The following is a 27323-nucleotide window of genomic DNA, read 5'->3' as shown; positions in this document are numbered from 1 at the left end:
CAAGTTGCAGAGGCCACTGAAGGTAAAGGAGAGTCAAGCCAATTTGCAGAGGTAAAGGCTGTTCAGCTAGCCTTAGAAGTGGCTGAACGGGAGAGGTGGCCGATGCTTCATCTTTATACTGACTCATGGATGGTGGCAAATGCCTTATGGGGGTGGTTGCAGCAGTGGGAACAAGACAACTGGCAACGAAAGGGTAAACCTGTTTGGGCTGCTGAACTGTGGAAAGATATTGCTGCCCGAATAAGGAATATTGTTGTAAAAGTGCGCCATGTAGATGCGCATGTGCCTAAAAGTAAGGCCACTGAAGAACATCAAAACAACCATCAGGTTGATCGAGCTGCCAAGATTGAGGTGGCTCAGATAGACTTGGACTGGCAGAACAAAGGTGAATTATTCCTAGCTCGGTGGGCCCATGAGACGTCGGGTCATCAAGGAAGAGATGCAACATATAAGTGGGCCAGAGACCGAGGGGTGGACTTAACTATGGATGCTATTGCTCAAGTCATTCATGACTGTGAAACATGCGCTATAATTAAACAAGCCAAAAGGATGAAACCTTTTTGGGGGGAAGGGCGATGGCAAAAGTATAAATATGGGGAGGCATGGCAGGTTGATTATATCACCTTGCCACGATCCCGAAATGGTAAACGGTATGTACTCACCATGGTCGAGGCGACCACTGGGTGGCTTGAAACATACGCAGTACCCCATGCTACCGCCCGAAACACCATATTAGGATTGGAAAAGCAAGTCCTGTGGCGGCATGGCACTCCAGAAAGAATTGAATCAGATAATGGAACTCATTTCAAAAATTCCCTTGTAAATACTTGGGCCAAAAATCATGGCATTGAGTGGATTTACCATATTCCCTATCATGCACCGGCATCTGGTAAAATTGAACGATTCAATGGATTGTTAAAAACTATGTTGAAAGCAATGGGCGGCGGAACATATAAAAATTGGGAAAACCATTTAGCAGAAGCCACCTGGTTGGTCGACACTCGAGGATCTGGTAATCGTGGTGGTCCCAACCAATCCAGCTCCCTACGTACCGTAGAAGGAGATAAGGTTCCTGTAGTACACGTAAAGAGCGTGTTAGGAAAAGCGGTTTGGGTCCTTCCAGCATCTGGAAAGGGAAAACCTCTCCGAGGTACTGTTTTTGCCCAGGGACCTGGATGTACTTGGTGGGTGATGCACAAAAATGGGGATGTTCAATGTGTTCCACAAGGGAATTTGATGCTGGGGGAGTGCAGCCAATAATTTCTTGTATATATAAGTAGAGCCTTAAAGATATATGACGAATGTCCAATTATGGTGCAGGACTTAAGATAGATGGATTAATGTTAAGAAAACATTTTCCGTATACGTAAGCTAGGCATCCTATAAATAAGTTTTTTCCATCTGGGCTCTATATCATGTACTGGCCATGCATGTGTAGAGCACACGTGGAAAGAAGTTTAATTCAAAGGGAATTTGTGGTGGTTGGGAAAGGATGGGTGCACCTTGATGTGGGGGACGCCTCACTAGCGCTGCCTTTCCCTTTCACCGCTGTCATATTCCTTTTCCGGCAGTTTTGCCATTTCCTCAACTTAGTAAATAATGGTGTGTTAAGTTACAGAGTTTTATTTTAAGCTTAAGGATTTGCATGAAAATAGATATAAGTTGTTAAAAACAATAAGGTTGCTGATTTCTCACAACTATATATCTGTGTGTGAGTGTGTAATAAGCATAATGTAATGATGTAGAATAAGGGGTGGAATGTCATGGTTTTGCAATGTTGTAATTTTGCTATCAGTATTCCACATCATAACATCATGTTAAGCATAGATAATTTTGACGAATCTGCTGCTCACAAAAGAAGACTACATGTCCCAGGGAGCACCACGGTCAGTCATATGACCAGGACTATATAATCTCACTTCAGTGCTGGACTCGTTCTCTTGGATCCTGCCAGCCAGGGGGAGAGCCGTGTGGGAGCGTACCAGCCGTTTCGCCTAGAGTTACAGTAGGCCTCTCGGTTTCGGGACTCACTCTCTCTTATTTTACTCGATTCGTTAGCTTTAATTCCAATTATATTGTATTATATTGTGTTATTCTGTATTCCGATATAGTATTTAGTAAATAAGTGTGCCTCCTTAGATCGCTGCCGCTGTATTTATTTCCTTTTCCCTGTTTTCTTTTCCTTCTGGGCCAGCGGCCTGCGGGCCGACTGCCCCCCTGTCTTGGGTGCAGGTAGATTTTAGGCTAACCCACGACAGTCAGTTCAAAGCACTGTTAAGCACTGGAGCAGATCCATTTGGAGAATACTAGTTTGGAGAATGGAATTGAGATGAGAAAAGAATTGTCAAAAGCGCTCAGACTGGAAGTCTGACTGTAAAATTTTGTGTGAGAACAAATGCTTCCATGGCTAGAGGAAAACAAAGAGAAGAATTTTAGGCTATAGAAAAAAAGGCTCAAGACAATATTAACCACAGATCTTTGGATCTACCTCACAACTACAAAATAGTTTACAATAATAAGAATGAACTTGATCAGCCTGAAAAATTGCATGTGACAATTTGAATTGAAGTAATTGTTTTTGCACGGTAGAATACAATAAAGCTGATTCTGCCAGGCCCACTTCGATGCTTTTATGTGCCCTCAAGGCACCATTTATATTCCAATAAAGGGAATTTGTGTGTTGAAAATTATTTTATCCTTAAATCACAACAATTCCCTGGTGCTGGTACTTAAAAAAATTATAGAATAATTAATTCAGTGCTCTTCCTCAGAATACCTAATAGTATTGCTCCCCAAATCTCAAAGATATGCTACTGGATTGGGATTGTAGTTTTAGGACCTTTGTGAAGGAATGGACTTTGTAGTCATGAAAGATCTTATATCAAAACAAAAGAAGAGTCTATAAAAGGTTATTCTTTGTGCCTTTTGTAAATGTTGTGCTCCATTCCAGATCAGTCAACTTCTCCATCGACTTACAAAGAAATTTCCAAATGGGCAAATCCCCAATTCTGCCAAAAGTCCATTTGCTTGTTTATTTTTTTCTTAATTTGATTGCCAACAGTTTGTGTTTGACTTGTTGCCATGAATAAAACCATTCCTCTTTCAACAATGGACTCTCTGGGAATGGTGTGGGAATGCTAATCCCATTACACAGCTCAGAAGTTCCCACTTTGCAGTGACCCAGGAAAGGCGGCTTATCAGGCACTTAGCAGAGCTGTCAGCTGGGCAGCTCAAGAAGAGTGTTTGCCTTTGTGGAGCAGACCAGGGGAGCAGCAGTAAGGGTTTGTTTGTTTGTTTTAAGTAAATAGAACAACAGGGAACTTCTGCATCCTTGACCTGAAAGTCATGTTCACGTAAAACAAGGACATCAATGGTAAAACATGCTACAATGTGAACAACACAGTGGTCAGCTGTGCTAATTGATTCATAATCAAGAGATGAGAGGAGTCTTTGCCAGCTGCTGTATCTTGTGACATTTTCTGTGACCATCTAGATCATTGATAGATGCCTCTAGTAGAATGGCTTTTCCCTGAGCACTGAGTGTCAGTGATGCTTTCACATTTTTTGTCTTAGTGATGAGCATCTTGCAATACTGTCTGTCACATGGCCAAGATCTAGTGACATCAGAATGGACATAACTGGAGAGGAAGGACTGTCTTCAAAGGTAGAAATCACAGCATGGCTGAGAGGGGAAAGAAAGGCAGAAAGAAAGAAAGGGGCTGATTTCACAGTAATTAGCTGATATTTGGATGGTGTAGGGTTAGAGTATCTATTTCAGCAACAGAAAACACGTGGAAAAACACAGCAGTACCTTAAGTTTTGCCATTGAATTTTGGTAAGAATGGAACTAATGCAAAGGTGGAAAAAAATGTTTGATTTTTCCCCTCTGATTTAACTCTGCATTTGACTTGTGAAGCCAGGAAAGGGGAGTAGGAGTGCTGTAAGCACCTGAAATGTTGTTTTCCAGAAGCTCAAACACAGGAGACTGAGTTATTGGTAGAAATGAGTGTCACACTCTGTCTAGCTTCAGTCTTAGTCCCGGTGTTTTAACTGATCACATTGTTCAAATGAAGCAAAGTACCATCCGTTGTGGGTACAAAATCCACAGTAGACCAGAACTCTTTTACTTTTTGCATTCAAGTCCTGGTGCAGCTCCAGAAGTGTTATTGTGTGAAATTCTTTTCTTCCTTTGCCTAATATTCCCAGTATTTCTCTTTCGCCTCTGTATAATGCTCGTATTCAAAAGACATAAACTAAACTGGGCTCATGAGAGTCTTGAATAGCCTAGTGATGACAGCCTAACCAGAAAGCATTGCTGTTTTAAATTGTCATTTAGAGAATAGCATTATGAAATTCTTCTTTAAGAGTCAATGCATTAACACATTTTTTCCTTCTCCCCCTGCCCTTTATTGCAAACTTGAGAGCAGTTCCTGTTTCCTAGCACACTTCGAAGAATGAGCAAATCTTGTAAACCATAAACATCCGTTCCCAGTGTCACTGAAGACTGTTGAGGGAACTCAGTGATTCCGCAAACCAAAGGCTTTACTAAGTAAAGAACTGCCCTACAGCTACAGTTTATCTATTTGTTTGCTTTCATACGGTTTTAACCAACAGCTTGGCATGCTGTGATTCTGAGTTGCTGTGCCTTTATTTTTGTCCTCTTCAGGGCAGATATGGGCAACAGTCAATTTTCTGTATTCAATATTTAGTCTGTATAGAATAAAAGGATAACAAAATGCTACTTGTCTCAGTGCACTGGGGTGTGCCACCTATAACCTGTTAAAGGAAATAAGGATACTGAACTAGATATATATGATCTGTGTTTTAGTTTTGCATTTTTTTTTAATTGCCTGTTACTTCATTGCCCAAGGTCAGTCTTTGTCAGACAAGTGGACCAACAGTTCTCTAGAGTAACATAAAACCATTAAGTTGCTCTTTGATCTTGCACCTTCTTTAGAACCTTTTAATCAATTAACCATGAAGCTACTCAGCTTGTCTTATTTCCTGCACATAAAACTACTTTGGTCTAGCTGACATGTTACTACATTATAGATCAAAGATCGAAGGAAACTTCACATCCAACCAGGATAATTATGTGGATTTTTTTTCTGTATCTATTAGATAAATTTTCATCCTTCAGATAGAGGAAAACAGCATTTTGATCTAGATTGAATTAAAGGATTCATGTGTATTTTAAAGGGTGGCTAAATGGATTTTAGTATAATTGACGTTACATGGGACGTGAATAATTTCGTGGGTAGTTTGCTGAGCCTCAGCTGTCCCTATATCCTTTGAGAGTACCCACTACTGATAATAAGAGAAAACACGACCTACAGGAAGAGGAACACTGATCTCTTTTTAAGGGTACCCCTAAATAAGATAGAGAAATTAAATACTGAATGCATTAAAATGTGATGCAGATCAAAATTCTTTTAGCCCAGAATTCAAGTATGATAACTGAGAGAGTCATGATTTCAGGCTTGTAGGCCCACACTTCTGCAATTTTACTGGTTGGTAGCCGTAAAACATTTTGTCAATGTAATCAGAGATCCTCTCAGTATTATGTTCTTCTAGATCGGTGGATGTTGATATTACTATTTTTTAATTAAATGGAATTTAAGGTGTCTCAAAATGTATTCCCCATTCCTTCTGGGTAAATCCTAAATTCCACAAACTTACTTCACTTACTTCTTCTTTGAGCTTCCCCCTGAACTGGACAGAGTGTCACCCATACCGGTCTTATACAGCAAAACACCTGCTTACTTGGGTTTTACTCCAGGCATATTTTGCACATCTGTTTCTAGTGGCATTGGCACATTCTTCTGTTTCCTGATGCTAAAAGCTGAGCTGGCCTGGCACACATGTAAGTGTCACCAGGTATATGCTTTGGCAGCACCTGGAAATATAAAGAATCAGCCCTATTTTAAAACAAACAAACAAACAAACAAAACAAAACAAAAAAAACCAAACCAAAACAAAAAACAAAAAACAATGCCCTATTGTGTTGTGGAGTTTTTGTTTGGTTGGTTGGTTTTGTTTTGTTTTTAGTAGTAAGGCTGCATTTTTGAAACAATATGCATTGTGAAATGGTGGTGTAGAATATATCCCCCTATTCTCTGAAGGCGTAAGTTATATCTAGACTCTCTACACTTCAAAGTAGATAGGAAATGTGAACGCTTGTAGCTGTTAAAAATCACATTATTTTCATGCTAAGTTTAAGCCACACTCTATTTGCAAATCCATATTGATTTTTCTGAATGTTATGCTTCCTCTAACTAAACAGGTCCCTGCTGATGTTTGTCATCTTCCTTGTATGCTGATTTAAAAGAGAATAAAGTTAGTGGATGGTGTGTATAAAGTGTTCTTTTGATAAATATGCATCTTCTGAACAAAGAAGAGCCCTTTCAGCTCTTGATACAATGGAAGAAATATTTTCCCTAATGTACAAATTCCTCATGTAAGTCTAAATGGAAATTTCCCAGAAAAAGAAAAGGTATTCATAGAACTTGTTCTTACGCATACCTCTGCTTTACCTCTTTACTGTTGGTTTTAAGATCCAGTGGGGTGCTTTCCTTTTGGGATTTGAAAAGATACAGAAATCCAAAAGGAGTCAGAAGGAGGTTACGCTTAATTTTGAGCCTAAAGCAGGCCAAACTTTGGATTTTAGTGTTTGTTTTCTTTCTACCTCAAGCTATAAATCATCCAAGATTCATCAAACTGTTTTCAAATCTAATCCAAGCTGGACCAAGTTACAGACTGGACCAAGATGTAGGTTTATAGTAATGCCTGAGAACAGGAAAGACTTTAGATCAGAAAGAAAAAACTATCTGGTTTCATTATATGTGGCTTCAAGTTTCATTACAAAAGGGTTTACACGGCTTTGATCCCCTAATTTGGCTAAAAACAAGAAAAGAAATGATCTGCATGTGCACACAGCTATTTCAGTGCGTGTGTGTGACAAAAATAGATACTCTGTGTGCATGTTCCACGCAGAAATGCTGCATTTAAAATGCATAGATTGTGAAGTCAAGATAGATTAGGTCAAACAATCTCACCAGCAGCTACCTTGAATTCTTAATCATATCTGCTGTTGTTCAGAATTGCTCAGGAAAACTGAAAAGTGTAAGTAAGTTCACAGCCTGACGAAGAAAGAAACAAAGAAATACATATGTACTTTCTATGGTTGTATATGTGTATGTATACAAATACACTAAGAAAAAGATTTTACAAGAAGAATCTGTTTTCCATAATGCTTTGTTATGGAGCCACAATTAAGTGAGTCTTCAAAAGGGAGCAGTAAAGGAATGACTTCACTAGAAGCAGTTTTACTACAATGGGGCTCATTTATTTTTTATTTTTGGTTAAAGACCTTCTGTCTTTCTGACTGCTGTCACTGAAGAGGAATTGCCATTGCCATTGCATTCACTGCTCTGGAGTCTGGAAAGCGGCGATGAGAAGCGAGCTCCTTTCCCACAAATCCCAGACAGCGCTGACACGGGGACAAGGGCAGAGCTGAGGGAGAGCATCCATGCACACTGAATAGCACAAAGCTTTTTCCAAAGTAACGCGTGCTATGGCTTCTTTCACCAACTGCTGGAGGACTTGCACCACTGTTCCCAAACCCGGTTTTGTGCACTGAAACTATTAACTCATTTTTGTAGCAGAAGTTTTGGTGGCTTCAGGCCAGCCAAGTTGGGTTTACAGATGCTTTCCATCACTGAAACAGCATGAGGCAGCTTGAGCCTACAGTGAATCTGGCCCTAGATTTCTTGAAATCACTGTATTCTTCTGAAAAGTTTAATACTTCTGTCTTCTTGCATTTTACAACCTTATTCAGTACCATGTGAAGTGCAAATGGACTGTAGCTACTTTGGCTGGAAGAAGTTATTCCCATAAATGAAGACTTCTGACTGGTTGCTAATTTTTGGAACTGTAATTATCCTTTCTACAAGATTTTTGAGTATATGTCTGTATTTGTTTCCCAAGAACAATTACAGGAATTAATTCCCTGTATGTTCAGTCCTTAGAAACTTGATACTGAACCAGGGCTGGTTCCTTTTTATCATTCTTACGACCTGTCTTTCCTAGGCCCTCAGACTTTACTCTCAACCTCTCCTCTCCTCTCCTCTCCTCTCCTCTCCTCTCCTCTCCTCTCCTCTCCTCTCCTCTCCTCTCCTCTCCTCTCCTCTCCTCTCCTCTCCTCTCCTCTCCTCTCCTCTCCTCTCCTCTCCTCTCCTCTCCTCTCCTCTTCTCTTCCTTCTTTCTGTCTCTTTATTTCTCAAGTTTTATTACTTAAAGATTTTATTCGCCACCATTCTTACCAATTGCTACATGTACAAGTTAATAATACTTCAGTTTTAAATGCTCAAGAACTAACCAGAACATTCTATTACCAGCACGGGCATTTTGCCCCCACCAATTTTCTCAGTGAATGTAGATGCAGTAGGGCATGAGGAAATGCCCCATGTGAGCCAAGGAAAGGGCAGGCATTGTAGGGGGATTCAGGCACAAAAACATACCCCAATCTTCTCGACAAAACTTACACTGGATCTGGGCAATTTCTTTCTCTAACACTGGACACCCACAGGCGTCCTGAGGGAATTATGAGTGCAATTTCAGCTAAAGTGCTTCAGCTCAGCTTCCTCTCCTGTTCTCTCTAATGATAGTGGTACTGTTTTTACATTTCTACCTTTATCTTTAGAAAAAAAATATGTCGGAAACAATTATTCCCCAAAGTACTTCCTTACTGCATTAGTTTGTTTTAAGGGGTGTACCTGGAGGCTGCTGAATAGCAATGTTTGCTACTCACATAACCATTTGTGCAGCAAAGAAAGAAGGCAACAACTAATGAATAATTACTTCTGACTTTCTGTGAATTTAGAAATAATATTTTTTTTGGTAGACCGATGTGATTTCTGAGGTCAATTTTCTTTACTGTTGACACCAACTCATGTCCTTACCTTTCTCCTAGAAAACCAAAATAGAACTCAAAAATGGTTGAATAGATAGAGAAGACCCAAATAAAAAATAATAATAAAAATAAAAAAAAGTAAAAAAAAAAAAAAAAGTAAAAAAACAACAGAGAGAAGATCTGGCAAACTTCAAACACTTCAAGCTTCACTATTTCAGAACAGCAGTCAACTTCTACAGCACAGGTCAGCTGGTACTGCTCCTATTGCTGTTACCATAGCAGAAACACAGAAATGTGATTAAATAAATAAAGCTAATCAGAAGCAAAAAAACAAGTTTGCAGTAAAAACAGCTCAAGTTAACCTATTCTCAGAGGACTTTGAAAGAAAACATACTTCTAAAGATGTGCTGTGAGAGATTTTAGGCACAGCTGCAGGAAAAAAGAGGTATCTTTCCCTTTCTTTAGGAGGATTAAGTCTGTCCTGGAAATTAACCAAAGTGGACAAATGGGCCATCATACAGAAACAACAGATTGAAGCTCAGAATGTGAAAAACATTGAGAAAGGATAAAAATGTGCAGGAAAATGGCTACTGGACCTTTTTAAGGAACTTTAATGACAGAACGGGCAACTCAGGCACATTAATTTTGCCTTTACTTGTGTTTTGGGATACAGAAAATATCCTAAAAGGAATTTAAAAAGAAAACAAAAAGAAAAAAGGAGTTCTAACAGACAAAAACAGATAACAATTTCCCTGCTCTGGGTCTAAAATTTCATAGAATGTGTAAGTTAATATCACTCTATCCGTGTCAGACTGTTTGACAGGAGCTGATGTAATACTTTCCAGATTATAAAAGACATGGAAAAAGTGATCTTTGTAACTGAATGTGTAACCTGTCTCCTTCCGTTAAGGCAGATCTTCTGATCCCTCAACAATCATTAATGAATAACTGAAAAAGTCATGGCTGTATGTAGTACAGTAATGCACAGTTTTTGGAGGTACTGAAGTTCGATGGTTGGAGCTAAAGTTGTTTACCTCTTAATTGGAGTGAAATAAAAGGATGGGGTTGTACAGACCAGGAAGCATTAGTAAGATCAACATTTTAAGTTTGAGCTGTGGATCTGGGAGGCAGTTTCAAAGTCTGTTCCCATGGCTGAGCAAAATTCCTGCAGCATGGGTGTCATGCTGCAGAGCTGGAGCATATTTGCCGGCACTGTGGATAGCCAGAAGTCTTGCTGTTCAGTGAGATGACTGTTTTTTCTCAGCTTAACAAATGACATACAGCACTGACAGAGCACTTCTCCTTTGCTGGCCATCACCCCTACGGACACTGGCCAGAACAGCAGCAGCAGGAACATACCCTCCAACTCTGATTTAATCTCATGGAGCCCAGGAGACCAGTGAATAGAGCTGTTAACTCTCTGTTTGGTTTGCTTTTCCCATCTGTGTTTTATTAAACTGAGAACAAGATTTATTCACTTTTTTTTTTTTTTTTTTTTTTTTTTTTTCCCTTTTTTCTTTTTTAACATCAGGAGCTGTTGGTGTCCAAGATGATGGTTGATGTTAAGGTCTACATACACAGTTTAACCTGGCTGAGGGCCAAAGAGGCCTATATTTTCCAGCCTAGACCATTTATTTGCAGAAGGACACAAAATCCCTCTGCTCTCAGACATTTCTGAAAGGATGAACATGACTACTTTCCTCTCTCCCAGGAACACAATACATAAAGAGCCCAGTAAAACAGTAGGCTCTCCAGGATGAGCCAGGCTTTCAAGGCATGCAGGCAAACACTTCAGTTTTACTTTATTGACAGCCCCTACTCAGTTACGACTACCGGTGATTTTCTGATTTCCACTCCAGGAATTTTAAATAGACTGGAGATACCAGCTCAATGTATAAATATTTCTTCTAAAAGCCAAGGATCCTGAATGGCTCAGCTGGGGAATTTCACTTTATGAGAACTCAAATTATGTGCCAGGCTCTCCACTGTAAGGTGGGATACAGCTGGAGCACAGACACTTGCATGCCTAATGAGCTACTGAGAGAATAGCGCAGGCTTCTAAGGAGAAGGAACCAAGAGATGATTTTGAATTGCTTCAAAAAGATTAACTTTTCCTCAAATACGTTTAACTAAAGATAGAACAAGTGCATGCTTTCGGGAACTGTAAAGAGGTTTCTTTTAAGTACATATGTTTCAAGCAGTAACAGATAAAACTCCCTAAGACCAAAATGTACAAAGTAAGGAACTGTACTGAGCCTTAATTTTCAGACCAATGTTGTTTGTGCATTTTCTTAAACACATTAAAAGCATAATATATGTGAGTGATTCCTGTAGCAGACCACAGACTTTAGGAGGGAAAATCTACCCCTGAACATGTTAAAAGCTGCATTATTGTCACCTCCTTTAGTTATATGTTTGAAGTATTCTGCACTGGACTAAACTCCCTGCTGTGTTAGCTTTGCTCACCTTCAAGGCATACATGTACACTACACTCTACTATTACAGCTATATTAAAGGAAATCCAACTGAGGGATGATACATGTGTCAGGATGACCCATTCCATTGAGAAATGACAAAGTTGTGCTGCATCACAAACAGTGGCACACCTTGTAGATGCTTTAGCTTTTTCAGTGGAGAAAACACTGGGATGCTTGTTTCTAAGACACACTTGGATGAAGCTGCCTTCTTCCAGAGAGGTACTTCTACGTGCTGTTTTTTTGTTGTTTGATTTGAAATTAAATCTTAGGCTTTTTTGTGTATGTTAGTTTTTGCTTCTGCTTAGAATCCCCCCAAAAATCCCAGTCTTGATGCACTCAGGATCACTGTATCTGCTAGCACTGCTTGAATAACACTGCTTCTCTTCCTCTGTCAGTAAGACAGAAAGCAGTCAAGCTCCCAATCCTTGATTTTGGTTGTACATAGACAAGTAATACTGTTTTTTCCAAGAATGCTATATAAGTAGCACTTTGCAAAAAGTCTTATTCCCAAAAGCTTCTAATACTTAAGGAAGATTAACTAGAAGTTACAAGAACAAAAAAGAAGTCTTCATGTCAAAGGCAGTTTCATTTGGTATTTAGATAGTTTCTAAGGCAGACTGAGAAAAATAAATGTAGCAGTATATGCACAAATTGTATTACAGAAGTGAAACCTTTTAAAGTATCCTATCCAATCCATCTAATTGCTGAAATTTAAAATGCTTAGTTCAAAATTAGTGAAAATAAGGCTTTCTGAAGCGTCAAGTTACTTAATGCTGTCAAGTTGCCAGTTTTATAATCATTAAAATACCAGGATGCACTTAATTTGCCTTTACAACCAGTGCATTTCACTTATTTAGAAGTCTTATTTAATTTTGCTATGAGTTTTGCTGTGTTCATAAAGAACACAGTTCTTTATGTTCTTAAAGTTCACAGATGTCCCTGTTTGTAGGTGCAGTAATTCCAATGTAACTCCTTCAGACTTGCAGCAATGAATACACTAGAAATAGTGTTGGGTTTAATTCTCTCTCTCTCTCTCTTTTTTTTTTTTCTTTATACCAAATACTGTTTTCAACTACAAGTGTTTAATTAAATGCTCTTAGACAATTTGAACTTTTCAGAAGAATACAAATAAAAGCAGTTAGTGAAGTAAATATCTGTTTAATTTACAAACATCAGTAGCATTACTGATATCAGTCCAAATAAGACAAAGCACACTGCATTACACATGTACATCTAACTTGTTTTTGTTTCTTTTTTTGTAAAAAAAATAATAAAATAAAATTGAAAAACATCTGCATTTTTACAGGGTACCCTGGGTTTTACTGAAAGAAGAACACAACCCACTATTAATGATTACCAATTCTACATTATAATTTAGCAGCAACATGTTAACGTGGGGAACATCAGGGCAGTAAAGTAGCTTTATTATTTGGGGAAAATCACAGTTCTTGATAGCACAGCCTTTTTTTTTTTTTTTCTTTTTTTTCTTTTTTTTTCTTTATAAAAAAGAAAAGGTAAAGGGCTCCATGGGAATATTAATTTATAAAGATCTACCTTCTAACGTCATTTTCTACATGCCATCTCATTTTCTGTAAGTACTGTATATAGGGAAAATTAATTTCTCTACAATTGCCACCTAGTGTAAAAGACATTTTTTGTCACACATTACAGGTTCCTGAAAGGTGTCCTGAATATCTGCTGTATGTGAAAACTGCAGATTGTCATCACTTTCAGATTCAGCGACACCAAGTGGTCAGATTCTAAGGAAAACAAAAGGGAAAGGGATGGGGAGGAACAGACCAAAAACATTTACCCCAAGACGACATGCTACGTTAGTTCTATTGCAAAAAATCCTGATTTTTAAGTCTTTTTCTTTAAAAAAAAATACAAAAATACTGGGACAAATATAAATTAATATATATTAAAGCATTGAAAAACAGTAGAAGGGATGACCTAGGAGGGTTAAGTACAATGTACTTCGATACAATAAATATTTCTCAGTGAAACCGAATACTGTATAGAGTTGTTTTTAGAGCTCATAGAAACAGAAATCCATATTATTACTAATTTATCCATCAATAATCTATTTTCATCATCCCCCAAACATTTATATTACAAAAAATTAATACTGGAAAAGGGCAGATAAACACTTTTTGTATGCTTCTTTTGTTAACATGCTGACATAAAAGTGTACATCATCAGGAGATTTCAGGTTTATAGTATATTCTCATATCTCCCATTTCCCATCCACTAAATGGGACCTCATCTTCTCAAGATGCTTAATAATTCTGAAAGATGAAATGTACTTTGTACAATTATTATCTCTGTATGCATCCTCATCCATAGGTAAGAGATCGCTATGGTCTGTCAAGACAATAAAATGTACTGATATGAAAATGAAAAAACAAGACTCATGTTCTGGTCAACATTTCATCTCTGAGCTTTAAGTTGAAAGTCACATATGTATAGTGTCAGTGTATCTTCAGCATGTTATAAAGAAGAATCCGTGTTAAAAGTAGTTAAGTTTCCCATCACTGTTGCAATGTTACCAGGTCTTTTTTTTTCTTCAAAGCTCCTCTTGATTATGAGAAGTTTCAGTTCAAGCACTTGAATCTTTTTTCAAATGAAGAAAAAGTCTTTATTCTCATAATAAAAATAAGTCTGTTCTGTATTTTACAATATATTTCAAATATTTCCACTATGAAGCATTAATTAGTCCGACACGGTCAATAAGTATACAACATTTTCAAAAGACAAGTGTGACAGGAACACTTAGGAGGGACAATTTGTACAGCCACACTTCACCACTTTTTCAATCTCGTCCACAAATGACGACCCATCAGTGCATTCAAAAGAGTATTTCCGTCTCTTGCTCCTTAGTGGTCCACAGCACTGCCCGGTTGAACATCCCCCTTTACATTCTAGTCTCGATACCTTCTTGGTCGTCTGGCACGCAGCATACCCTTGCTGCTTTTGGTAGTAATCTCGGATTCGTTCCCCTCGACATGAGATTTCTGCAGAAATAAAAACCAAACATATTTAAAATAAGAGAGACGCTTCTGAGATACAGGTCAAAGAATGTTTGACATTGCTGAAGAAGATGCTCTATTTCTAGTTGCAGTTGAAAATGGCATTTTTCTTTGGCTCAGGCACATAATGGAAACTAGTTGTTCTATCAAATGTAATTTGATTAATGCTGAGTTTTATTTCCTACACCTCTTATTTTCAGTAAAGTTTATATTATGTATATGTAAACCATAAATACAAAGCTATTACAATGACAAGAAAATTGGAAGCTTAAATCTTTTCCTTTTTTATAAAAATACACATCTTCTGTTCTTACATTGCTAGCAGCTGGTTCTGTTTATCATAGGAAAATGTTTCAGAGAGCATGCAATTTAATTTATTAGACCTGGAGTTTAATATTATTCAATCTGTTATTTAATACAAGTTACATTCCACTAACTTCATAAATTACTGAGGTATAAAACCAGCAAAAAATGAGACATCTGTTAAAAGTTCTACAACCATATTCTTCTATTCACATCTACGCACAATACAAAATAAATGCCATCTGGGGTAAGGGAAAGGGAGGGAGAGGGAGAACTTCGATAGACAAAGGAAAAAGGTAGGGGAAAAAGTCATCCTGTTTTCATCCATCTCACCTGCATAATTCGCTGTGATAAATCAGTTGAAGCTGAGAGGTCAAAAGTAGAGTTTGTGATAAAACTAGGAGCAGAATCATTGGATTTGGCTTCTCAGTTGCAGAAGGCAGAGAAACAATAAATACAGAAAGATACAGCAGGTAAAAGGTAGTAGTTAAATATAGTAAAAATGTGTTTTTGAATAAAGGCAAAAAAAAAAAAAAGTTTTCACAGCAAAATGTTTGGTGGAAAAAATATCCAAAATGTAAATAAATTCATGGGAAAAGTTTGATTCTTCTCTCACTGAGATAAATTCTTATGGTCAAAAAAAAGAAAAAAGAAAAAAAAAAAAAGCAACAAATCAACAAATGTGTGTATTGTGGAGAAAAAAAAAGTTGGAAATGTTGTTGGCTGTTCATGCTTTAATAAAACAAACCTCTTTTCTGAGACCAAAACAGTAACATGATTTTTGAATCTTATTTTTTACCTTTATCACAGCTGTCCCCCGTGTATCCGCTGCTGCATTCGCAATATGGTTTCCCAAGTCCTGAAAGCCTGCATTTGCCATGTTTACACCTGATGGATTGGCAGGGGTTAAACAGCATTTCCTCTTCATCACAGAGGACTCCCCCATGTCCCTGCAGGCATTTACAACTGTATGAAAATGCATTGATCGGCAAGCAGGTACCATGCACACATCTACAGGGGAAACAAGCCCAAGAGAATAAAAATAAATTATTCATCAAAGTTCAGGCTAAGCAACATTAACTACAAGTACTTTGGACTGTACTCAGAAGAAATTGCTTTTGTTTCTAATAGACTTTTTCAGTGAGATGCAGTGAAGTGGTTTATAAGGTTTTATAATTGGTATGCAGTTTTATACAAAACAAGAGGCACTACAGAACTCCATCTCGACAGAAAGCAACCACTGTAGATGTGTTATGGAATACTTTTATAGGCCACAGTTACTCAAGTCAACATTTTCTGTCTATCTAAATTTTTAGCATGCTTTCAAGAGCACAGCAAGACTGCATCAAAGTGTAATCCATTAGAATTCGGTAGAGAGAAAGGACACTCACCTGAATGTTTGGTTCTTGTGTCATTTAAAAAAACCATACTGTCACTTATGAAGTATGGGCTCCCAGCACAAAGACAGGTCAGACACTTCCTAACTAAAACATTTCTGATACTAGTAATTGTAGTTTCAAAGCTGAACACATCCCCCTTCAAATGCATTAGTTTGCATTGAAATCTGCCAGCAGCATGGCCACATAGTGTATGTGCTAGCAGTACTCAGCCAGAACTCATGCTAAGTCAGGTTGCAGACTATCAGGTCTTACCTGAGTGTTTTTAATCAATCAACTACTCTCTCGGTCTGTTGTAAATGTTTGCAACAGGCTCAAATCTTGTTGTTAGACAAAAAAATGCTCTGAGTTGAGCTGCATCTGCCAAGTTGTGACATACAAAATGTGTAGCTTGTCTTAATTTTCTGAGAGGGAGGTGGTGTGTCCTAAAAGGAGGATGTTTAATTACCTGTTCCTATGTGTGATCAGAAGATTAGGGGAACCCATCTGATGAAAACATCACCAATGACTTGCAATAAAATCACTTCCCTTTTCTGATTTGGTGGCACAGGGTCAATACCTTTCTTCCTAGAAATAGCGTTATTTCCTTTTACTGCTGTCTTGGTACACAAGTTTTCTATCTATACATTGTTTCCTAGGGAGACAGCAAAGATTCCTCTGTAGGGAGGAATGCAACCCTGACACTCAAGTCGCTTTCACCCTAATGTTACTCCTCTCCATATTGTAAGATCTCTGAACAGCCTCCTTAGCTGTTTGTGGCAACCACCTAAATAAATATGTAAATATATGAGAAGCTTCAGATGAAAAAGAAACTGCATTTGATCAAAAACAAAATACTTTGTTTCAGTTTGGATGTTATTTCATAGTAAAAAAAGGAGCACTGTTAAGAACATCTCATTTATGTTTTGTAGGTAACATTGTCTGCATTTCTAGAAACTTTTTCTTTGTACTCTACTCCTTCAATACCATAATACATTTGGTAAAACTGCAAAGAGTGCAAAACACATTTTAAGTTTGACATATTGGAATTAACTGTTAAAAGCCTGTTTTGTCTTGCAAACATCACCAAGTCCCACTCTTTGAAGACATCTATATTACAATTATCTATCTGTATGCTTAATTCTGTCCAAGTGTTTTAGCATGGTGTAACTACAAGGACAAAGTGTATAGTAAGACATCCCCATAGAGGAAATTCAAATGGAAGGCACAATACATTCACTTAATTCACTTATCCAGTTAGAGATTAAACACTGCAAATGTAAAACATAACTAGTAGCTTAAGCACCTCCAAGTTCCCCACTACAGGTTGTTTTAGATATCAAACCATCAGGATTTTTGGTATAGTTTTACTTGACTTAAAGATGACTAAATCTTAGCTAATGCCAGTTCTCTCACTTTTTCTTCCACCTGTTCTTTGAAGCCCTAAATTTCATTTTCAGACTGCACTGAAAGGAACATCAAGCTAAGTGCAAACTCTCAGGCACAGTTTCAGCTTATCTAATTTTAGTACCTATGTCAGGCATTCGTTAAATTTATAATTGCCATAAGCTCCCTACACATTCATGAAGAGAAACAAGCTTGTCCATAAGGTTATTAAACCACATGAATTCCAATTTACTCCCAAGAAATGCTTCTTCCTTTACTGACTTGAGAGCAATCTTTGGTCAGTATGTTCCTAACTCAAACACTTGGGTTTAAATAAAATAAATCAAAGCCTTAAGCTTCTTCACAGTATGCAAGATCTCTAGGAGATTCTCTGCATTTCCAAAACAAATCACAGTGACAATTCTGTTTACAGATAAAGGGGAATGTTATATTGTACTAGGTGGAAAAAAAGGATTAGACAGGATTTAGAGATGCATCAGGAATAGAAAAATTCCCCAGGAACAAAAGAACAACGAAAACTCCATCATTCCAAATAAATACTTTTGGTTTGACTTTCTCTCTTAAAAGCTCACAGGACTGTATACAACTGAATCAAAAACAGTATTTGCAAGAACTTGCAGAATACTACTATTGTTCTCATTTAATTTCATCCTTGCAAGAAATTCCAAATTGTATGTACCTGATACTTGCCAAGTTTTGTAATTCACTACAAGAAACATTCAGTTTGGGAATGTGTACAGTTGCAAAAATCCATACAGAATCGAATACTTCAAAGATACTTTAAAGAAATTCTTAGAATTCTCTTATAAAACTTCCATAATGCAGTTCTATATTGGTTTTAGCTACTGAAGTATAAAATAGATTCAAGAGACTAAGACTCAGCATTTATATTTCTTAAACTGCTGTCAGGTTCTTTCTTTCTGTTACAATACTGCAAGAGAGGACAGCATAAGAAAACAAGATTCATGAACACCTTGGTGCTGCAGTATCTCCTGAAATTTCACTGCTATGGCTCTGGGAAGAGTTCAGACATTGATAGCACTGAAACAATGTGTAACCAATGTAAACAAAACACCCTCATTAGTGTATAAAGCATTAAAAGAAGAGACTCTCATTGCATTCTGTGCCAAACAATCACTTAAACATCACTTTATATGGGAGTTGAAAATCATCTTATTGGAATCTCCAGAAAAAGGTAGGGCACTGGTCCTCAAAAGTAAAAAATTATCTAGATGAGAGCACTGAAAAAAAATCCAGGCAGGCCCTTTTAAAACAAACGGTATTAAGGACAGTGGTAAGGGTAGACAGAGTGGCATCTTATTGCATGTGACCAATACATCCCAAAGGACTCTGAACTTCTGAAGCTTCTGATCTTTTTGTGCTGGGAGATCATGAACCAAGAAATTGAACATTACTATTTATAAGATGAACACACATATAAATACTTCATATATGTATATTTATGTGTCTTTATCTATGTTTATATATGCACATATATTTACACACAAGACCAGCTATATAAGCATACTTAAAACATCCAACGGAAAATGTTCTAGTTAAGTCTGCAAGAAGAATTAATACATATCTATTCAAACAGAAGTTTACCATAAAGGTAGAAATCTTGGTTTTAGCCAAAATGTGGGGTTATTGTATAAATGTGAAGCATTTATTAGATAAATTAAAAAAAAAAAATAAAATATCAAACAATAGGAATTAAATAAACACATAAATAAGAAGAATTATACTTTCTGATAAAAAGTAGTCTTTTTCCATTTCCTTCAAGTGAGTTTTTTTATTATCAAATTTCATACCAATAGCTGCACTTGAATCCATGTAATTCATTACAGAACTACTCAGAAGTGCATAAAGAGCACAGACTCCAATCTTATCTCACATTAAGGCTTTGGGCAGAACTTCTATGTGATGGACTTATCTGCTCCCCTACTTTTTTTTTTTTTTTTTTTTTTTTTTTTTTTTTTTTTTTTTACAAAGTTTAATTTGACTTGGATGATGTTTTCATTTTTACATGTCCAGCATATTTTGTTTCTTGCTGAACTGTAAAATTGTATGGAAACAAACCACAAGAGAAAAATTATATGCATATTACACTACTGCTCTGTGTTTGAGGAAGGACATACTTATTTCCAAGACATGGGTCATTTGTTTGTTGATCACAGAGTGGTCCAGTCCATCCTCCTTCACACTCACAGGAAAAGCTCGACTGGCTGGTAGCATGGCATGTTCCATGCACACAAACTTTCTTGTGACAAGGCTCACAACCTGGCAGAATTCCCACTTGCAGAGGCACATTTCTGAAGTCCTGGAGTTCACTGTTGATATACAGATTACGAATGCAGCCATGAAAGCTTGTGCCATTCTGACCTGGAGATTGTCGTAGAGCTGCAATGTTGTTTTTCACAGGCATGCCTAGGAAATTAATAATAGCAAATAATCAATGTAATTTTTGGTACAGTTTTTTATACCACATTATCTGTTTGTAAAGACATTGTTAAAACTATGCCTCTCCCTATGTAATTATTCTTCGATATTCAGCCTACAAGGATGAGTAATGAGCCAGCATTTGAAAACTGTCCAGGTTGTCAAGCATGCACACAAGCCAACTCCAAAACAACATGTCTTTAGTGTCAGCTAAAGTGATGGACAGGAAGTTTGCAATTGGTGAGAAGTCAGATATATGACTGTTTGACCCAATGCAATTAAGTCTAGGATGGGAATCTGAATCTTTAAAAAACAAAATATTTTGCGTCTTACAAAAATCATGTATCAAGATTTTTAGATGCTGAAGAATTCAGAAACACCAGGTCACTGATTTGGATTTGGAATACAGTGTGTTGAGCAATAAAAAAACAATTTGTTTATCTAAAAAATAAAAAAGTTTATTAGCTGTACAGGTGGGGTAAAATGGGCAGTATTAGCAGTATTAACACCAGTAACTAGTGGCATAACAACTAAGGAGCTAATGTTCTGCATTCTTCTTAACCATGCAACCTGATAGATCTAATGCTTTTATATAGATAGTCAGAGTGAACAGTTAAGAATAATGTGGAACCATACAACTGAATGAAGTAGTCTTGTCTTTCATTTACAGGTTATTTTAATTTCACCAGGCTACTTTTCAATGATTATATAAATGAATAATATTGTATCTATCGGCTTAAGAGCACAATCTCCTCTGATCTCATCAGCTAAGTAATGTAAGCTGAGAACTCAAACTGCAAACAATCATTAATTTCCATTTCCTTAAAACTATTAGCCACTTTTTCAAATGTGTTAGAAGGCCAAACGGTGTGCAAATGCTGCTCATTTTCTTTAACAAGTTTTAGAGAAAGGTCCTTTTATCAGCTGTGAAAGATGTGCCACAGAAATGACTCCCAAGTATTTCAGTTGAATTTTCTGAAAGGTTGTAGCTTTGGCATTGTTCTCCCCCTTCCTTCTCCTTGAAGTTTTTCATCACAGAACCTGCTACAGGTAAATTACAAAATTTACTGCTGAAGGTGGCAGACGGTAAGAGCTCTATTAGATAACAGCAATACAATAACTCTGTTAAACTGACCATCTCATTAAAACACTGCTAGAGCAGAACACCTGCAAATGAAAAGCTGCTGATGTTGCGTCAGAAATAGGGACTTCTCTGAAACAAGTTGCCACACACAACTGGCAAACTGTTCACTAATTTCTGAAAGAGAAATGAGAAGTATCAGTGAAAGCTGTGACTCTATCAAAGAGTTTCTGAGAAGAAATTCTGCCCCTTTCAACTTCTTACCAAAAGCCACGGGCTTTCTATACTGAGAAGCGTTACAGAAAGACTGAAAATATCTGACATATGTAATCTGACCTCAAAAAGGACATACAGTTGAAAAAATGTTTAAAAAGTTGCATAAATTAACTTCTTTCTGCAAAAATTAAATCAAATTATGCCTTCCAAATCGACCAAAATAATTGTTACCCAAGGAAAAAAAAAAAAAAAAAAAGAGAGAGAGGTAAAACCATGAAAGGCCTTGCTGTCAAGTCTGAATTTCATTCATCGTGCCAGCTGAGGTGATGCTTACCAGAAATGCCATTTTAACAGAAAGGTGATAAGCGTAAGTGTAAGTTTCATGATGATATAGGTGTCAAACTAAGACTTTGGCAAAGATAAAAATACTGCATAAAATTCTACTGAGAATTTGAGTTCATAGCTGAAGGATATGTGTGATCAAATTCTTCAAAAATTCTAGATAGAGTATGAAAAAAATGAATGAATCTAAAAAGATAAGTAAAATAATGCAAGAAGTGGATTCTTACTGTCTTAAAAATTCTGAAGATAACAAATATACAAATATAGATAGAGAACATAAAAGTTTAACAGATGAGTATATGTCTACTGTTTTTTTGCTCTATAATAATAGTTATAACAATAATAATAACTTTCTCCTAATAGTGGCTTTCATTCTGTTTCAGATTAACATTTTCTATGACAGCTGGAAGGAATTTCTGCTTGGAGTCTGAATGTGAAGAACGGAAATAGAGGCAACACAGGATATCTCTAAAGCATATGTTATATGTTGAAAGAGAATCCTGCTTTTAGAATCAGGAAAAAGTCGTTTCTGAAAATTGTTTCTTCTGATAATTCATGATGATTACACAGATTAATATGTCTTCTAATGAAGACACATCTGTAAGGTAAAGAAGTAAGGAAAAGAACGGTATGTCATAAATTATAAGTAAGTGTTAATACTGCACAAAATGAATGTCTGTACTTGGAAGTGCAGAATCATTTCATTAGCAGATGCCCACAACAGACAGGGCAATCTTTCTGCACTCATCCCAATATTCTTAGCAGTCATTAAACAAGAAATGGATGTTGACAATACGAGTAATCAAGCATACAGTGTCTTATGTGAATGTAGGAATTTCCCTCCTTTCAAAAAATGTGACACTGTACGCTACATAAATAACACTTCAGAAATGATACACATGAAAAAACAGACATGCATCCTCCTTTGAAGATCTGTGATATAAGGGAATTTTAAAGGCAGTTCACATATTTGATAATACTCACTTCTCTGCTAGTGTGAGGAAAGTGACTAATGCTGAATTTTATCTTGCACTTCTTTTCATCTTAGATGGGAGAAGACAATAACCAAATATAGACAGATTGGACACAAAAATTTAAATGTTTACAGGACAGAGTGGGAAAGAGACCAAATTCAACTTATCCCTTATTATTTGCAACTGAGACTTTTCTTACTTGGATTTATAGGAGAAATTGACTGTCAACAAATGCAGTTTATTAAAACATGCTTTATTTTTCAAGTAAATTCTAGGTAGAAGGACATTTTTTAATTTTTTAGGTACTAGCCACTCTTCCAACACTATTTTTTAAAACTGGATCTACTGAGATAGTGGCTCAGCTCACGTCTCTTTTTTAGGTTTTGTCTTCATGAATGGGTAACCTACCATATGTTTATTAGCGTATATTACCAGTCAAATTAGCCAACAGTATTTGTAGAAGCAATAAGATCCTCTTACCTCCAACATACAGTGGAGAATCAAAGTTCAAAGTTGACTGCTTGGACAAATTGGTAATTATCTTGGGGCTTCCTCCATCAATAGACAAAGACAGAATCTGATCCATGGCTAGCAGCTCCACAATGTGGAAATTGCCATCATTAATAGTTTCCACACTGCAAAATAAACATTAATTTAAAACAGTTGATGCTCTGGTTAGAATGATTTTGATCTTCTTTCTCTTTGACAGTTAACACAGCTTCAAAGCAAAACTTCTCCTACAATGCAGTTTCCAGAAAGCTAGATTTAATTGCACACATGTATAAGAGCTAATACAATGTAATAACCCCTAAGTAACACTCTATTAGTAATATGTTTTGAAATTACTATTAGCCCATTTTCATTCATTCTTATCAAACCATGACGTGTGTAACATCTGATATTCTAAACAGTTCAACTACATTTACTAGGCAGGAAGCCAAACACACAAAAACTTTGGCTTTGTCAAAGCTCTTATTTGTCTCTATGTGTTTGTGTATCCTATCCTACATGTTGCACAGTAGTGACTTTACACATTCTGAAAATAGGAAGGAATGAGTTGACTCCAGTGATATATAAATTTAGTTTACTGGAATATGGAACTGCACCTAATCTTAGTCCTGCCAGACAAAATCATATCATTGATCTAGGCAGCTCTAATGATGCTAGCAATAAAATAATTTGGTTTGTTTATCAGGCCTGGTTATTTCTGTGTTTGGCTTCTGGCTTGCACTATAAATACTATAGCTTTTTTTGTTTTCTTGCCTTTGTACATGATTTCCTTCTACTTACTCACAGAATACAAACCTACTAAATGCCTGAAGCACATCAAGCAGAGAAGGCTTGTTTCAAGCATGGTGCTTATGCTATGTAAGCACAAGCCTACACATTAATGTTACTAAGCACAAGAAATGTCTGTCAGTGCTTACTGACCTCACTATTACACAGTGAATATTTAAACATAGTTTAAGCACATCAGAGAGAAAAGTCCCAGAACTATTCAGGTCTGGGAGTGAATATATCATTGTACTTAAATTACTTCCAGCTCATTTTCAACTGGAGAGTTGGGAGCTAAATGTATGACTGGATGGGAGTTATGACAATAAGCTGTAGTCCAGGGACCAGACATTATTACCATTCCCATGACAGCATCTATTTGCTTCAGAATACCATCAAACAAGTTAGCTTAAGCCCTTGAAAAGTAATTTAAATGAACCAATTGTATGATGTTAGTCTGAGATGGACAAAACAGTCATACAGACAGTGAGTTCTTCTCATTAGAAAAGCAGTATAGTTGAAAAGGATTAGCTTCCTAAATCTCAGGGCAAAAATCAAACAAATTACCTTTTAACATCCTTAGTGATGCTTTAATTAACCTAACTGCTTTTTTCCTGGAGCAGACCAGAAGTGCTCACATAGTTGTTTACAGCTGTGGCACATTAAGCAGCTTCTCAGCTATTTATTACCAACTTCGGCAATTCAGGCCCAGACCAATAAGGGTATAAGTTCTGCATAGTGTGATGCTTTAAATAAACTTAGCTCTACATAAAAATGCAAATGCACAGTGCAGACACTGGCAGAATAAGCACTTTTCGGGAATGGATATGTCTTTGTGACTTAAGTAAACAAGAAACCCTAATATACTGTTCTTATTCCAAGGCAGCTAACACCACTTTACAGCTTAAAGACCTTTCACACTATCAAAATTACAAGGATGAGAGCAACACAGAACATGTGTTTTTATAGCAGGAGGTAATTCTAGGGATGTATAAAACAATGTGTAAAGGGAATGCATCTCTCTTAAGAGTCATTATTAAAATCTTCTAGTTTTACCTGTTCTACCAGTTAAAAAAAAAAATTACTGCAGAAAGAGAGCCCTCCTAGGTAAGGGTGGTTTAAATTAAAGGGGAAGTAAACACAAGGCAGATTTGTGCAATAGTTTCTGCCAATGCACTTCTATTACTTATAGCACATTTACCACTGGAAAATAAAGAGTGAAACACACAGATCCTAATTGAGAATAAATATTCACTTTTTTTTTTTTTTTTTTTTTTTTCTAGTAAATATATGATGTAAATGGCTTTATAGAATTAATAGGTTTCTTTTTTATGGAAGAAAACACATTTAACATTTTAAAATAGATGCCCAGATAGAACAAAATCAAAGTGGATCAACTTTTCCCAAACAAAACATCCCTGATCAATTAATGTTCTTTATTGGTCTAAGTACCATCATCATCTCATGTTGTTACTCAGATTGACTGCTTTTGGGATGATAGCTCTTCTTTCAGTAAACTCCCACTGGCAAAGCAGTTTCATTCACTCCACACAGACTGCTGTTATTGTTCATTCTCTGTATTTATCATGATTGAAACTGTTTGTAACTGTTTTGTTGCTGTTACAAGCATTTCTGCAGGCTTTATAGCTCCCACTTGAGTCCTTCTCAACACACCACTTCTTGACTACCATTTATATAACAAAACTTCTGTTTGAATCTATTTGCTGTATATATATGTATATATGTACACTTATTTTGGCTTCTGTTTTAGATATCCCACTTATCTTATTCTTTTTTGCAATATTACGTCTGTGTTAAATACTTAAATCTTCTGAAGTCTATTTTCTGTATTTTAATTTACGTAATTAAAATAGAGTTACTATTTCTACATGTTAAATCATTCCATGGAACTGTAAACAAAGTCATAAATCATATAGTGCATCAGGAAATAGAAACAATCTTAAGATGTTTGTTGTAAAAGTCTGTGATTTTACTAAACATCTTTATATTATATTATGCAGATTTTATTTATTTATTTATTTTTTCCTGTGGAACGTTTTTAGTAATCTACTAAAAAACACAGTTCCAATGATGCTATTACCTACCAAAGTTTAGCACTGTTTCCCTGCTACACAGATGTAAGCTTTTGATTTTATATTGAGTGCAATCATTTCTAAAAATAATGTATTTTTAATGTAACATCCCTAATAGAGTGCAGAACAGTGTCAGCTAACTACAATCTCCGGCAAACAAATAAAGACTAGATAAAGTTTTACAATGTAAGAGGTGTAATTACAGAAGAAAACAAGACTCAGGGAAAACTCATTCAATACTTCCCAATTACTTCTGAATGAGTTTATAGCAACAAGAGGGCAGATTAAGGAGAAGAGGTGATCCCTGTTGTCCTTTTGCTCATGCTTGCAATGTCTGTCTCTAAATTCTTGGATTGAGATATATAAAATCCCCTGGGAAATTCAGATAATTTTTTTTTTTATTTTTTATTATTTTTTTTTCCCAGGGAATTAGAGAAATTTCACTTAAAATACTTAAAAACTGTACTATAGAAACAGATGTGGATTCTGTTTCTTGATGACTCAGAGCAAAAGAAACCATGTATTTTTAAATGGCAGTGACTTTTTTCGAATTAAACCTTTATATTTCTCTTCCATTGCCATGGAAAAATCTCACTTTTTATGCCTAAAACAGAAAAGAAAGAAACTTTCATTTCATTTCTGCTTATGCAATACAATCCTGCATTTTACCCTGTACACTGGGAAATTATTTGGCAGTAACATCTTGGGAAAAAAATGAAACACAAACACAACACTTTCACATGTGAGTTTTACACTTACATGTAAGTATCCTACTGAAAGCCAGATTTACTTGGTTTTAATGGATCAAATAATAGATTATACTTCTGACACTTCTGAACAAAATTACATTTTCTGGCAATATGTTTTAATTACAAAATGTCTGACAATACATTCACTTGAATGTATTTATTTTTATCTATTCAAAATACATGACTTTGAGATGTTATTAATACATCTTTTGTTCCAGTTAGATTTTATTATTATTTTTTTAATCCAGATTCACCTGTAAATAGCAGAGGCTGGATAAGATCCTGTGTCATAACTGACCCTCACTCTACCACGGTACAGCTCTACTGCTATATGATCCTTATCGCCTTTGTAAAGCAGGATCCCACTGTCTTCATCTGTGGCAATCTAATTAAAAGAAAGAAACAATTAGGAAGAATTAAAAATATTTAATCAAAATGCTGTAGTAAGCAAAAATTAATTTACTGTAAAATTCCACATTGGTCAACACAATATTCCTTTTCTTCTTACCATTAAGCTTATCTAGTTTATAATGAATATAGTGTTATTCCAGCGACTCTCACATATTTTTTGCTCAAACTGTGAAAAGCTTTTTAAATGAGCCGATGATTACTATGGGTACATTTTCACACTACAAAAGATCATTGACATTG

At 36.3% G+C, this 27323-nt stretch overlaps 1 protein-coding gene across 6 annotated transcripts in view; it reads right to left on the bottom strand.

The window, feature by feature from the left end:
- Positions 1-12528: 12528 nt before the first annotated feature.
- The window catches only part of SLIT2 (slit guidance ligand 2), a 246971-nt gene continuing 232176 nt past the window's right edge, over positions 12529-27323 (bottom strand). For 4 of the 6 annotated variants that reach the window (XM_072335335.1, XM_072335337.1, XM_072335336.1 and 1 more), the window contains 5 exons: positions 26927-27057; positions 23036-23190; positions 19642-19930; positions 15520-15731; positions 12530-14402 (listed from right to left, as the gene is read on the bottom strand). In XM_072335335.1, coding sequence (XP_072191436.1) covers positions 14161-14402; positions 15520-15731; positions 19642-19930; positions 23036-23190; positions 26927-27057 — 1029 coding nt within the window. In that variant the 3' untranslated portion in view covers positions 12530-14160. Of the gene's footprint in view, positions 14403-15053; positions 15143-15519; positions 15732-19641; positions 19931-23035; positions 23191-26926; positions 27058-27323 lie in introns of all 6 variants that reach the window. The other 2 variants (XM_072335340.1, XM_072335341.1) reach the window with 2 other exon arrangements.

Source organism: Excalfactoria chinensis, chromosome 4 (assembly GCF_039878825.1).
Source record: "Excalfactoria chinensis isolate bCotChi1 chromosome 4, bCotChi1.hap2, whole genome shotgun sequence".
NCBI lineage: Eukaryota > Metazoa > Chordata > Aves > Galliformes > Phasianidae > Excalfactoria > Excalfactoria chinensis.
The sequence above is the reverse complement of the archived record's forward strand: the minus strand, read 5'-3'. Positions and strand labels throughout refer to the sequence as shown.